Source organism: Cydia strobilella, chromosome 1, assembly GCF_947568885.1.
Source record: "Cydia strobilella chromosome 1, ilCydStro3.1, whole genome shotgun sequence".
In the NCBI taxonomy this organism is placed as follows: domain Eukaryota; kingdom Metazoa; phylum Arthropoda; class Insecta; order Lepidoptera; family Tortricidae; genus Cydia; species Cydia strobilella.
The window spans coordinates 33948269-33964447 of record NC_086041.1 but is presented as its reverse complement, the minus strand read 5'-3'; the positions used below and the strand labels follow the sequence as shown (position 1 = coordinate 33964447).

At 37.6% G+C, this 16179-nt stretch overlaps 2 protein-coding genes across 2 annotated transcripts in view; one reads left to right on the top strand and one right to left on the bottom strand.

Moving 5' to 3' along the window:
- LOC134745124 (magnetosome-associated protein MamJ-like) overlaps window positions 1-16179 on the top strand; it is a 298423-nt gene that overhangs the window by 168315 nt on the left and 113929 nt on the right. The window lies entirely within an intron of this gene.
- The window catches only part of LOC134745352 (multidrug resistance-associated protein 1), a 118590-nt gene that overhangs the window by 99287 nt on the left and 3124 nt on the right, over window positions 1-16179 (bottom strand). The window contains exon 2 of the mRNA XM_063679379.1: window positions 8471-8776. Within this exon, the coding sequence (XP_063535449.1) occupies window positions 8471-8776 (306 nt within the window). The remainder of the gene's footprint in view (window positions 1-8470; window positions 8777-16179) is intronic.

Here is a 16179-nt window from a genome sequence, read left to right as displayed (position 1 = left end):
CGTGGGGACGGCCGCGAAAACCAGCGAATGTGTCAGTAATTTATTTAACTGGACATCTTTTCATGAAAATAGGATTTATAGGTCATAGTAAGCGATTTGTCATTATAAGCGAAGTCATCTTATCCGACTTTGTCACAAAGAGTTTTACATGAAAACCAAAGTTCGCACAGTAATTGCGTCATGGTAAGCGGTTGGTCAGTAATATACAAGTCATAATAAACGGATTCCATTGTATGTATTACATTGTATTGGTATTAAACGTTAATACGGGCCAAGTTCAAGAGTTGTTCATTCCCCAAGACATTAATTAGGCGATATGAATATGGCCGACATGGTTAATTGCCACTAACATAACTGTAGGACGTGGCTCCATTTTGTTTTCCCCCTAGTTTATATTTAAACTAGCGACCCGCCCCGGCTTCGCACGGGTAGTTCAACTAATTTACACAAAACCTTTACAAAAACCTTCCTCTTGAATCACTCTATCTATTAAAAAAAAACAGCATCAGAATCCGTTGCGTAGTTTTAAAGATCTGAGCATGCATAGGGACAGACGGACAGACCGCAGAAAGCGACTTTGTTTTATACTATGTAGTGATACCGTTGTCTTGTATATTATTCAGGGACCGGACAACCCTTTCCGCGATAAAACCCTTTCAATGGGCGACACTTAAACACGGCTCACAGATTGAAACTTTCCCTTTTGAACTGCAAGCTCATTCATACCCCTACCTTTGACTAACCCTTACCGAAAAGCTAACCAAAAATAAGGCTAGCCCTTAATAAGGGTTACCCTTATCTTTAAGCGCTTTTTATAAAGGTTTCCCTTTGCGTGAAAGAGACAGGATTAGTATATATCTACGGTAGTGTATGAAAAGGAAAGAAAATACGTGGCTAGTCAAAGAACGCCGCCGTCGCCGCCGATGATCGCTCGGATTCGAAGTAATGTGTGCTTTATGAACAACGTAGACGACTTAAATTAGCACGCTTATATGCTAAAAGGGAAGCCCTTTATAAGGCTAATCCTTATAAGCAATATGCAAGGTGTTGGTGAGCGGATGATAAGGGTTTTGTAAGGGTATTTGGGCTACCGATTACTCAAATGTGGTAGCTTTATATAAGGGCCTGATATTATTAATATAATTATACCAAGTTCTAGTATAATAACCGTAAGTAGTGTGCAAAGATTAGTTTTTTTTTGCGATACACGTGAGACACGTGAGATAAACGAATTGTCAGAGTGCCTATACCTATTGTAAATAAGTAGTATTTTATACATTTTTCAATACATGATGCGATGACAGGGACACTGAGGTAAAAAGGTTGGATTTCTTTGCTTAAGTTGCACTCGGATTTCAGATAAAGATACTTAGTAGACTTTGTAGTAGTAATAGTAAACACCACAAAACAACCCGTCCCGTTATTAATATATTTAATATGTCTGTGTCTCACGGAAGTTTTGTTAAAACCCAAGAAAATTAAAGAAATCTGCGGAAATAATTCGTGTAGTTTTGAAAATTGGTATAGTTGTACCTTGTGGTGTCCAGATGAACATACTTAAAGTCCTCGGGGGTGGGGGGTTAGCTAAGGGTGTAGGGGGTGGGGGGTTGAAGGTATATTTTTTCAGATTTTTGCTCGTATCTCGAATATCTGTACGAATAGCATTATAATTACTACGAGCAAAAGTTTCTACATAAAATTTTCTACAAATTAGGTTATATTTATTTTTACTCTACGATTAATACTTTAGGAGCTACAGGGTGTTTAAGTTAACAACACCAACAACAAGTTGTCGACTGCCAGCGTATTTCGGAACGGCTTGACTCCTTGGCGCTGCGTAGAGATGTGGCCTCGCTCTGCATTTTCTATCGCGTGTATAACGGGGAGTGCTCCGAGGAATTGTTCGGATTAATCCCTGCCGCTTCTTTTCGCCATCGCCCTACGCGACAACATTACCATCCTCACCACTTAGATGGTTGGCAGTCCTCAACTGTGCGTTTCTCTAGAAACTTCCTGTGGAATGAACTGTCGCCTGCGGTATTTCCGGACCGATATGACCTTCAAACCTTCAAGAAAAGAGCGTATTCCCATCTTAAAGGCCGGCAACGCACTTACAACCCCTCTGGTGTTGCGGGTGTCCATGGGCGGCGGTAATCGCTTACCATCAGGTGATCCGTCTGCTCGTTTGCCTCCTATTTCATAAAAAAAAAAAAAACAAAGAGATGAAAAATAGACGACATAAGAAAACGTCGTTTCTTCGTAGTTGTTCATCATAACTGAAATTTTTAGTATAGAATAAGCAAGTTGAGTCACCTGCTGATCAAAAATAAAAATAAACCGGCCAAGAGCATGTCGGGCCATGCTCAGTGTATGGTTTCGTACTTCCGTAGTTTCCCGCCCGGCAAAATATACTTTTTGCAAAAACTCAAAAATGGCTTAACCGATTAGGTTTGCTATAGTTTTCATTGAAAGTCTTTAATAAGCTTTACTTTCACGATTTTTTTCTCGTTTTTTGGACCCATGGTTCAAAAGTTAGACCATGGTCGAGAGGTGGGGATGAATTTTTTTTTTCGCCTCAATCCTATAGTGTGGGGTGTCATTGGATAGGTCTTTTAAAATGAATATGAGTCTTTAAGAACATTTTTTTGATAAACGTGATATTTCCGGAAATATTCACTTTGAAAGAAAAAATAATGTTTGTGAGTCCCCCTCTAACTTTTGAACCACGAGTCCAAAAAATATGGAAAAAATCGTGAAAGTAGATCTTAGTAAAGAATTTCATGGAAAACTATAGCGAATCTGATCGGTTAAGCCGTTTTTGAGTTTTTGCAAAAAGTATATTTTGACGGATGGGTAACTACGGAACTCTACACTGAGCATGGCTCGACATGATGTTGGCCGTTTATTTGTATAATTGATCAGCAGGTGACCAAGCTTGCTTATTCTAAACTAAACATTTGAGTTATGATGAACAACTACGAAAAAACGACGTTTTCTTAAATCGTCTATTTTTTCTCTTTGTTAATTTAAACATCCTGTAGCTTGTAAAGTATTGACCGTAGAGTAAAAATGAATATGACCTAATTTGTAGAAAATTTTATGTAGAATCTTTTGTCCGAAGTAATTATAATGCTATTCGTACAGATATTCGAGATATGAGCAAAAATCTGAAAAAAGGTACCTTCAACCTCCCCCCCTACACCCTTAGCTAACCCCCCACCCCCGAGGACTTTTAGTATGTTCATCTGTACACCACAAGGTATAACCAAAGATAGATATAACTCCGTAATAGATGGATACAGTCTAAGGAAAAAACGTGCCTCGAAAATCAAGAAAATTTGATTCTCGCTCAGAGGGCGCTACTAGTTTTGGCCTACAGTCGTATAGATGGCGTTGACGTTTTCGTTTGTTATTTAACATTTTAACGCATATCAGTGAAAGAACATGGGTCAAAATCATAAAAATAATTAATGCAAATAAAAAAAATCATTTATCTATATTTAAATACATTCTATCGTATTGTTATAAATCTTCATTTTTAGTTGTAAAGTGTGTCGACAGATGGCAGTGAATTTACTGGGGTTACAAAATTTACTATGACAGTACCGCTCTAGTATAAGTTACTCTATGGTATAACTGTACCAATTTTCAAAACTACACCAATTATTTCCGCAGATCGCCCATTTTCGGCTTAATTTGACGTAGCTATTATTAAAACCACAAAACAAGTACAGTCGCCATCAGATATATCGGAGCGGCCGAGGTGCTCAAAAATATCTCAACACGCCTCTATTGTCATGGCGCTAGGTGCGTGTTCAGATATTTTTGAGTCCCTCGGCCGCTCCGATATATCTGATGTTGAATGTACATAACAGGGATATTACAGTAAATGCGTACAAAGGCGAACTTATCCCCTTAAAGGATCTCTTCCAGCTAACCTTTAACTTTGAGCTAGTAAAAGCGTAAATTTCTGCTTTACCAGCATTAGCATTAGGCTTTCAAAAGGCAGTGATTCTAAAAAATAAAAACCCCTCCACTTTTGTCTTAATGATTAATCCATTTGACTTTTCAGTATGTAGTAAATTTAACTACTTATGCTTCATGAAATAAAATTATGAAAACGGATTATCGCGTATATTGAATTTATAATACATCCCGACGTTTCGAACCCTTTACAGCGTTCGTGGTCAACGGGTGATTGAGGAAAAACTACACTACTGCTTTATAGCCAGCATTATGCTGAATTCGGTCCATTTCGTGACGCCCACTTAATGATTTTTTTTCTTGCTCTTGTTGTCTGTACATGTTCGTACATGTGTTGTGATCGTCATGAATAAATATCTTTTATCTTTATCAATACAAATACTATACTTCATAAAATATTGCACAACATTTGTTAAGTAAATAATTGTGAACGCTAAAGCAGAGACTTGTAAATATTCAAGACGGACAATCTTCATACAACACGGCTGTCGCGTGCTATACTATTTTTCCATAAAAAAAAAGTGTGTGCCTGTAATCTTTACGCGCGAGTGAAGTCAAACTTCTTCGACGTTGACGTTTATGAGTATATTGGCAGTTTGTCGTGTATCCTATTGTTCGTGTGTTACTACTGAGCGTTACTTCCGTCAGAAAAAAACCCTCTAGTCGCGCCTAAAGAAGTTTTAGTTCAAAAATAAAAATTATTAAATCTGACACGTACTGCTATTTAACTTTTATCTAAGACTTCGAAATCGAGACTTTCCTTGCCGCTGTCATATCAACACAACAATACAATACAATACAATTAATTGTACAATGCTTATTAAAAGCATTTTATTCTTATTTAATGGCGCCATGTAATTAAAACATTTTAAAACCTTTTCTAAGGGTTCAAAATGATTTATTATGCTTTTAATCTACTTTTGTGAGTATAACTGCGTAATGGTAGTGGGGTGGCAGTTTTCATACGCAAATGAGTAAAACGTAATAAGTTTTTGGCAAAAATTTAATTTTTGGTACAAGTTTTTATCGCTGATTGTACTTTTTTTCCACAGGCAACTAATACTCATGGAGACAATTCTAAAAAACCCAAACACAATTAGGTTGCGTTGTTTTATCACAGAGTTCCTATGACCACCTCCTGTCTTCATCATCAGATCAGCTCGATGGTACCATAATATTGCATTGTCACCCGACTTACATGCGTATGCAAATTTTCAGCTCCATCGGAAACCGGGAAGATGGTTAAATTAGTTACCTTAGATTCCATTACATAGGTTACATACAGGTCGACCTAATAAAAGCGTGTTAAAAATAATATTGAATCTAAAACATTGACGATTCTCGGGGCGTTGTATAAGTAGGGGTTGTCAGTCTTCTTTAATAACTGCTGGCTAAAGAGAATACTGTAATATCACCATTACTCATCACATGTACTTATTTACAATTTTTCATGTCTATTACGTCATATTGTCATTCTATTTAGAACATGCACCCGAAGATGTTAGTAACATCAAGTAACATTGACTTATCCTAACTAGGTGACTAGGCAAATAGTTCGTATCAATGGGGTTGGCAACTGTCAAAGGTTTGCAGAGATGGCGCCATCATAGCTTGCCTCTTTTTCTATGAGATTTGGCTTAAAGGGCTGGCATCCAGGGCATTAAAAAAACAAAAGATTGACACAATTCTAGGGATTGACAGGGCAAGCTATGCTGGCGCCATCTGCTAATTATTTCGACCGGCCAACCCCATTCGGTTACTGTTTCAACCCATTTCATTTATCACCGAGATTAGAACGTAAAGTATAATATTACTTATTTGCACGTGTTTCGGTTAGATACGAGTAAGACAGTATAATTCAAATACACTAGGTATTTGTCATCTAAGAAGAACAAAGCGAAGTCATACGAACCCGCCGCCGCCGCCAAAAAAGTGTGTCTCCCTCAGTTCAAACACTCCCTGTTCTAATCAAGTCGGTACAAAGTTAGGTTAGAGGGATTCTACATATAATAGTTATTTGTGATACCAAAGCAAGCGAAAGATTCCAAAGTCTTGAGCGCTGCGAGGGTTTCAAGGCACGAGGGTTAAACAAATTTTGCCACCAAGTAAAACATTAAATTTTCACCACACCAATAATAATAATAATTCAGCCTATATACGTCCCACTGCTGGGCACAGGCCTACTCTCATGCGCGAGAGGGCTTGGGCTATAGTCCCCACGCTAGCCCAATGCGGATTGGGGACTTCACATCCACCTTTGAATTTCTTCGCAGATGTATGCAGGTTTCCTCATTTTCCTTCACCGAAAAGCTTAGTGGTAAATACCAATACAAAAAAATACTAACTGTAAGTGTAAGGCCCGAGTGGACGCTCAAAGGACGGACCCTTTAAATACGGAATGTTAGGGTTCCGTAGGGTACCCTTAAAACGTAAAAAAGTAATTATCTTTATAAAACACTACACATAGACCACATCTCCGAGAGGGCCTACAAGAAATTGGGCCTGATACTTAGACTATCTCAACCATTTAAAGATCCAAACACCCTAAAAGTATTATACTCCTCTTACGTTCGCAGCATTTTAGAGTTCGGTAGCGTCGTCTGGACCCCTCAATATACCGTTCACATAAAAAGAATTGAAAGAATCCAAAAAAAGCTGTTAAAGTCGCTCAATTTCCGCCACGGTCTGAATATGTCAGAGAATAGCACACACCGTCGTAGTCTAGGGCCACTAGATACACGACGTGTTTATATAGACCAAATGTTTCTGTATAAACTCTTAAATGGCCTTACTGATTCTTCCACTCTTCTTGAAAAAATTGTCTTTAAATTGCCTCGTATTCCCACGCGCCACCCCCAAACATTCCATATCGATTTTTGTAGATCTAATTTCGCCAAAAATACTTTTTTTAGACGAGCCTGTCATGATTACAATGTTAATTTCATAAATCTAGATATCTTCTCATTGTCTTTCGGTAAATATAGTAGTGGTCTGCGGAGCTTACTTTTTCCATAGCAGTCTTTGCTTTAAAAAAAAAAAAAATTGTAATTGTTCTATAGTCTTATGTAACGTATGTATGTTTGTAAGCATGTTTGATACTTAGGTACTTTATTAGTTGTGTATCCAATTGTTACTTCTGTGTATCTTCCTACTTCCTAAAAAAAAAAAAAATTTGGATGGATATTTAAATTAGTTTGTTACAAACTTAGCGATACCCCGCCGCGGCTTTAAATCTCAAGGTTTTTTTATTTATTTATTTAATACGTAATTGTTTCAAGCGTACGTAAGCGAACACTCGCGAACGCGAAGCGAAGCAGCGCGGCGCGGCGGCGTGGCGGGCCTAAAGGGGCCCACTGACTATCAGTCCGCTGGGCGATATCGGCCTGTCAGTTGGAACAAAAATTTGACAGTTCCGAACAACTGACAGGCAGATATCGTCCGGCGATAAGTGGGCCCCTTAAGGCGTTCGCGTTCGCAACAAGATCGTTACATGTAGGATACTCACCTATAAATGAGTTCCGTCCACAAAATGGGTATGCACTTTTGCAGCTGCGTGTACCGTAACAATATGAACATGGCATGCACTGCACGTCTATTATTATCGTCATTAACGTCTTAATTAATATAAGCTATGTTCAGATATTTGTGAACAGCTTGGCCGCTCCGATGTATCTAATCTCGCGTGTACCCAGTTGAAATGAGCAATAAACAGCCTTGGTCAGATTCATTCCGGTCATTCGCTCAATTAAGTACCTAACCTATCTAGTAACGTCAAGTCATGCTTCAAGACAACACCCAAACGGGCAGTGTATCGAAAACGTAGCGTCATGTACAGATGCAGCGCAAATTTAATAGTGTCCGACCGACGGTTCGGTCTCGGCATAAAAATAATTTTTCGGTCAAAGGTTCGGTTTCGGCCAAAAAACTGCCGAAATTTACGCCGCGGCAGTGAGGCGAAACTGATTCTTTCGGGCATTCTCGACTCCGTTCGGCTCAGCATTGCTCCGAGCAATTATTATGACGTCCCTTTGCGTGCAAAACCACAGATAAGATAATGACTTGAATTTTGACAACCCTAAATAGCCGAAAGGTATAGTGCCATACATTAGAAAAATCATGATTCTTGAGAAGTTTCTTTTGTGTATTATTTTATTTTATTCTGTGGCCGCGGCGAAACTGTACTATTTTTTTTTCATTTTCATGTTTCGGCCGAAACTAGAGCAAAACCAAACCTTCGGTTCGGTCGGTCGTTCTAATTTCTTTGTATTATCATTTCTAGCAACAAAAGTATCAGACATAGATATATGTATAAACGGAGAATGCGTCGGCGCATAGTCAACTCAATATGGCTGCTGTTCGACTCAAAGTTGGCGCATCTGCGAACAACATTTTCCATAGCGCTAACTAGTACGCCGGTGCTCAAAATACTCTAGTGTGGGGGATCTCAAAAGCCTTAAACTAATAAAAAATATAGAAAAATACTCACAAACGTCAATATCTTAACTATAGGCGTATAATAATCCACGTTGAACACATCCTCCTCCTGCCTGGAGAACCGATGCACAGTCGTTCCCAAGTCCACAAACGTTAACACTATTAACAAACTCGTGATTATCAGCTTGCTGATGTTGAGTGGGTTCCATGGGATGTTCCTCTCCTTGCTGTTGATGATGTAATATGTGTCGAGGAAGGCGGCCAGCCAGAGGTATATGCAGGGGACCCAGATGAGAACGGTCTTCTCGAAGCATTCCGTGAGCTCTGGGTTGTCTGTGTTCCATGTTAGGTTGGTGTCCTGAAAAAGAAGGGGTGATTAGTCGATGGTAACACGGACGATTGTAATCAAGGCTCGGAAAAACGCCCGTCATTTTGAAAACATAACCCTGTGCCGTACAATAGAGACTTCCTTATACCAATGTCAACGATTAAATATGCCCCAATGACGTCCGTAGACCGTGAACGAACATTTTCGACTCGTAATTGGGTCGTAAATTATGGTTTATGTTTTCAAAATGACGGGCGTTTTTCCGAGACTTGACGGTAATAAAGGGTCGAAGGGGAAGCGCAACATGTCGAGTAATCATCGATTTTATAAACGTGAGTGTCCCGGTTTATTATATTTAATAAAGGGTCTGCTGATTTAAAGTACCAAGGTACTTTAAATAAGACATGTCATCAGTCTGGACACGTGCACACATACGAGCAATTTCACCTATCCTAGATGCAACTGTAAATAGGCTGCCTTTCCACTGAGGCGGAGACGAGAGACGTGCGGGAATCAACCAATGATATTCGTCCATTCCCGGACGTCTCTTGTCTTCATGAACCCTTTCATCTCCATACTGTGAAGTGTCGCCATGATGTGTAGGAAAAGGGTGAATTTTAGTAGATAGGTACCGTTAGCACAATTAATTTACAATTCGTAAATATATTGCAACGAGATGAAATCTACTCTCTACCAAGCCATGTAAGTATTTCATCCATACTTTGATCAGTTTTTTTTTTTTTAGAATTTCATTTAATCAAGTAGGATTTTGCAATCTCTTTTGAATCGTCAAAAGTACATTACAAATAAATTAAAAAATAAATAACAGCTTACAAAATACAAAATTCAACAATTAAAATTTCAAATACAATACAAATACATTTCATAATTTATTCATTTACTTATAGAAGGCCATGCATCTTTATCATTAATATACTCTTCGACTGTGTAATATGCCTTATGCAGTAGACCAGATTTAACATATTTTTTAAGTCCAGGAAATGGTAAATCCAGTGCCTCCCTTGGTAACTTATTGTAGAACTGTATACACTGTCCTAGAAAAGATTTCTTCACTCTCTTTACACGAGATCTAGTTATTGCTATTTTGTGATTATTTCTAGCACTGTGCATTTTCTGAAAGGTTTCTACATTTTTTTAGAGCATATAATATGCAGTCGTATATGTATTGTGATGCCATTGTTAGTATATTTATTTCTCTGAAACGTTCTCTTAATGAAACACGTGACCCTAAATTATATATGTTCCGCACTGCTCTTTTTTGCAATACAAAAATGGTTTGTATATCGGCAGCTTTACCCCAGACTAGAATTGCATATGACTGATATGAAATTAGGCTGTGGAAAGTATTGGTTTATTATTCCTAAAGCCAGGTCAATACTAAACTTAAAATGTAAATTCAAGTATGCAAGCAAGTTCAGATTCTGATCAGCTATCTATTGAGAAAACATTTTCTTTTTGCTATTATACATAGTATAAAAAAAAAAAAATTAAAATTAATTAATATTAATTATTAATTAATTATTATTAGTGTAAAAATAATTTATATTGTAATTTAATATAATGAAATAAATAAATCTAAATATACAAAGCAAAGTCGCTTTCTGCTGTCTGTCTGTCCCTATGTATGCTTAGATCTTTAAAACTACGCAACGGATTTTGATGCGGTTTTCACCTATCAATAGATAAATTCTTGAGGAAGGTTTCTGCCGATATCTTAGTGAAAATGTATAAGATGTGTTTGTGTACCCTAAGGGGGTGGTCAATTTAATACAAGAATATTAATGGGGAGAGGTCTCATTTAGATGGCGCGCAAACTCGCATACGATTTATAGACCGCGGGCCAGGAGCATATATCGTCATTTCATCTCCTCCCGGGCCCCGGCTGATACTTTGTCAGATGATAGTTTAGACGCTATCATGAATTACAAAAAACTGTGGAAACACAGTCAGTTGATAACTGAACATGTAAAAAAAATGTTTTTTCCCCTCACTAGCTCGGAAAGTTGTCTTTTATCCTTCAAAACAAGCGGGGAAAAACGCGTTTTATCCACTAGTGGGGAAAGTAATTTGACCTTGGATGGAGCGTGTTTAAGTAGCTTGACAGATAACAAAACGTAAAACGCTCATGATAATGGTTCGTTCGATATTAATTATCATTAAATAAATGTTTTGAGAATCTAATAAAAAATACCAAATTTAGCTTTATTTAATGATTTTAAGTCATAAACCTTAAAATTCCATAAGAAACGTTTGTTTTTTTATAATGATGTCAAATATAATTCTGAACGCACAAGTTGAGTCGATGCAATTTCAAAACGCATCGTTGACATTTCATACGTCAGAAATGTCAACATTGTCAACAAATTTTTTTTTTTACTTAAAAACTTCTCGCGTAAAAATACCAGTTTTCTGTTATAATATCGTAAAAAAATTAGTGATTCCAGTGATGAAGATGATCTAATGCCTGTGGATGTTGCACTTTCCTCGCTATAGTGAGGTGAAAAGTTTTGTGTTACACACGGGTGCAAATGTATTTTACTTCTCGTGTGTTGAAACACTCGCGGGCAAAATACAACTTTGCACCCTTGTATAACAAATAACTATTTTCAGTCATCGCCCCTCGATTGATATCGAGACGATAGTTTAGATGCTATTTTAAATAAATAAAACCGTCAGCCGGTTGTGTCGCGGTGGAAAGAACGTCAGCTGGTGGCCCGAACATGTAAAAAATGAGCGCTTTACCTTACCGCTACCGTCACATCGACGTAAGGTGAAAAATTGATGATTCATTATTCATTATTTTTTATTAGGTATACAATAGTTCTTGTAGTAACGAAACGGCCAAGCCACATAATTTGACTAAGGTGTAGAGTTTGTGAAGTTAGGGCTTGTAGAGATAGAAGCTTGGTTTTACAAGAGATCTGATAACTTTTTGACAGTGCGAGCCTTATGGTTTCGTCTTGGCAACATTTTACATGAAAATGATTTTGGTTATTATTTATTTATCGTATGGCATATGTACATGTCACTGGATTATAATTTAAAAACAAAACTTATGGTTAGTGAGTTATGATTTTGCTGGGATATCACTTTTTTTATGTAAGTTGCTTATGACAATCTTCCATTCCCTAATTTAAAGGGTTTCGGTGCCTGCCATTCCTCAACCCATTGCACCAACGGAGCGGCAGTTGACGTCCGCGAGGGTTCATCATACATAGCCGGTAACCACTATACGAGTTATCGCCCGGGAGGCGCTCGGTCATGGAAATCTGTTCTTGGCTCGCGGTCTATTAGTTACATTGCAGACTATTGAGGTTACATCCAATTCAGCCGACCGATCAAATACGCCAAAACAATGGAACTCGCGTGCGAGTTCTCGCACCGTCTATATATATTAGCCCTTATACGCGAACAAATTCGCGTGCAAAGGCTAGCATTTATAAGATTAAAGTTTTTATCTCTGCTAAAACATCAAACTCGACTTACATAGTTGTATTAAAAATACCACAGTATATAACAGGTTTTGCCTATTCATGGGCATGATGACATCAGAGCGAAAGGTCAAGGGGACTTGGTCACTCCGGTCAGAAATTGGTTGATAATATTGTATAATTATGTAATCATGTTGTTATTCCTGTTGTATAAATATAAAAGGATTTACGAAGACGCGTAAAGTACTATAGGCAAGAGCGTCGCCACTGTCGCCAGCCGATGAGCCAGGGGGGGGAAGATGATATCGCCGAAGCCCTAGCGGAAGGGAGGGGCATAGATTGTATGTTATATGTGGCTGCTGCTTTTTAGGGTGCCGTAACCAAAGAGTAAAAACGGGACCCTATTACTAAGACTCCACTGTCCGTCTTGTCTGTCTGTCACCAGGCTGTATCTCATGAACCGTGATAGCTAGACAGTAGAAATTTTCACAGATGATGTATTTCTGTTGCCGCTATAACAACAAATACTAAAAACAGAATAAAATAAATATTTAAGTGGGGCTCCCATACAACAAACGTGATTTTTTTGCCATTTTTTGCGTAATGGTACGGAACCCTTCGTGCGCGAGTCCGACTCGCACTTGGCCGGTTTTTTGGTGCGTTTATCCGGACGATATCAGCCTGCCAGTCAGAACAAAAATTTGACAGTTCCAAACAACTGACAGACAGGGACCGGCCCGCTATCCCTTATCCGGGTTTTATAAGGGTATTGCATAAGGCTTAACTCACCATACCCTTTGCCAGACGAAACCCTTTGTTTTGCTTTTAAAAACCCTTATATAAAGCTACCACATTTGACTAATCGGTAGCCCAAATACAAAACCCTTATCATCCGCTCACCAACACCTTGCATATTGCTTATAAGGGTTAGCCTTATAAAGGGCTTCCCTTTTAGCATATAAGCGTGCTAATTTAAGTCGTCTACCTTGTTCATAAAGCACACATTACTTCGAATCTGAGCGATCGTCGGCGGCGACGGCGGCGTTCTTTGACTAGGCACGTATTTTCTTTCCTTTTCATACACTACCGTAGATATATACCAATCCTGTCTCTTTCACGCAAAGGGAAACCTTTATAAAAAGCGGTTAAAGATAAGGGTAACCCTTATTAAGAGCTAGCCTTATTTTTGGTTAGCTTTTCGGTAAGGGTTAGTCAAAGGTAGGGGTATGAATGGGCTTGCAGTTCAAAAGGGAAAGTCTTTCAATGTGTTAGCCGTGGTTAAGTGACGCCCATTGAAAGGGTTTTATTGCGGAAAGGGTTGTCCGGTCCCTGCTGACAGGCCGATATCGTCCGGCGGACTGGTAATCAGTGCTGGGCCCCTTTACGTATTGTGGCAACTCAATTGTCAAACGATAGCGGTCAATAAGTTCAATAACCTACTTACCGCATAATGTACCTACAGCTCCATATATATGTATTAGGTAATGGCTATGCCAACATGTCATTGACTTAATTTACTTTGACATTAAGAAAAACACTTTCATATTGTGAGTAATGCGCCTGTGCAGTCGCCATCAGATATATCGCAGCGGCAAAGGCGCTCACAAATATCTAAACACGCCTCCATTGTCAAGGCGTTAAGTACGTGTTTAGATATTTGAGAACACCTCGGCCGCTCCGATATATCTGATGGCGACTGTACAGTAGGTATACAAATGGCCTACCGTGAATAGGTATAGCGATTTCGTTATCTGCCTCTCTATCACTCGTGCATATTCTAGATAGAGAAAAAAAAAACTTATTATCAAAATGTTTGTTAGACGGTTTATAAGTATATTTTATATAACATAATCTTGTGTTGAAAATCGGGGACAGATTTCGTTCCTTTGCGTTACTCACCTGTGTTACGCTATTTCACGCGTTTGAAGGAAGAATATGAACGCATGCGTTTATTATTACTTCTTAAAAACTTTACACCTACGCCGGCGCAAACGCACGTGTCGTCAGCTATATGGGTTTTAGAGCAATGGTGAGAAAATTTGTGTTTTAGTATTTGTGCGAAAAACAATTGGAAATTCGGATAGCAGTTAAAACTGATAAGTAATTAAAAGATAATTACTTAAATGTTAAGTGACCTTATTATTTATTGAATTTTAATATTGTTTACATATGGGTTAATTTCAATACAAAATGTACCAATTTGTTAATAGTAAAAGTTATTAAGGTGATACTGGTATTTGGTATTTTGATGATAACGATGAATGGTGATTCTAAATTGCTTATATTGACATGTTTATGTTCATACATACTTATTATGCCGATCCTTATTGGGAGAGAAAAATATTTTTATTTATTTTATATTTTTTAGTATGTAGTATTGTTAATAGTAAAAGTTATTAAGGAGATACTGGTATTTGGTATTTTGATGATAACGATGAATGGTGATTCTAAATTGCTTATATTGACATCAATTATTGATATGTTTATGTTCATACATACTTATTATGCCAATCCTTATTGGGAGAGAAAATTATTTTAATTTATTTTATATTTTTTTGTATGTAGTATGTATAATGTTGATCTATCTTTCTTTCTTTTTTTCTTTATAAATAAAGATAGATCAACTGAAATGGAGGTGGACTGGGCATATGCTAAGGAACAGACATGAAAAATGGAGTAAGATAGTAACACATTGGTATCCCAGAGACGGTAAAAGGAATAGAGGAAGACAGTACAAGAGGTGGGAAGACGAACTCAAACTGACGGCTGGTCCAAACTGGAGAAGAGTAGCGAATGATAGAAAGCAATGGAAGGAGTTAGAGGAGGCCTTTGCCAGGAGGCACACTGAACTTAGAGACATATTATAACAAAAATAGAAAACTACCAAAGAAAGGAAGAAAAATCTGAGTTCAGGATAAAGGGCTTATATAGATAGATGTATAATGTAATGTTTGACGATCATGATAAGAAGATAAGCATAATTTTGACATTGATTCAAATTTATAGCGTAATTTTTATCCTGAAAAGAATAAATCTAAATCGAAAATCTATTAGTTGTAAATAAGGCTGTTCTTTTTTTTTTATGATGTACATAGGCAGGCGTTTGACCACGATCCCACCTGATGGTAAGTGATGATGTGATTGTGTGGTTGTGAAGTGATTTTTGCTTGAAAGCATCGTCATGAACATACCCCGGATTTATGGGTGCGGGAATGTTTATTTTATTTTATATATTTGGCTCACAAAACAAGTTACAGACAATTGCAGAAATTACAGTATTAGCATACAGTTCAGATCTAGACTTATACCTCTAAACATGTGTGCACAGAAGGATAAAAACATTTAATTGCAATTTATCGCTAGAGAGGTGAGATGTCATTTCTACACTAGATTATGGACAAAAAAGTTAAATAAACAATAGCAAGATTTAGCATTTACAGTTGTGTACGCTAGTAATTAAATTACCTAAGTCTAAAACTACATCTAAATTATATTCATTATATTAATTTGATTACATATAAACAAAAAGCGTTTTCGAAAACTGATAATAGGGTATTCTCTTACTACAATCTACAATCCGACTTGATTAAATAGAAATTGTGTTTAAAAATAACTGCTACGTTACAAGCTTTTTATTAACTTGCAATGTACCTATGTATGTATATATGTACGGGTCAAATCTTGCAAGTTAAATTTGACCCACTTCCCGACCCCTTTCCGTTTGTTTTTTTTTTTAATGGGGTTTCGTCACGAATTAATTGAAGTCTCTACTCTGCTGAGTAAAGCAATAAAAAACAATTGCTAGTCGGACGCGTTCCAAGGGTTCCGTACATTACACAATTTTTAATAGTGTTTTTTTTTAATGTGAAATGTGAGTCTTTAAAAAACCCGTAGGGGTCGGATCAAAAACTAAGTAATTAAGTCCGACTCACGCTTGACCTGCACATTTCTAATAGGTTTTCTGTCATCTATACTCTATAG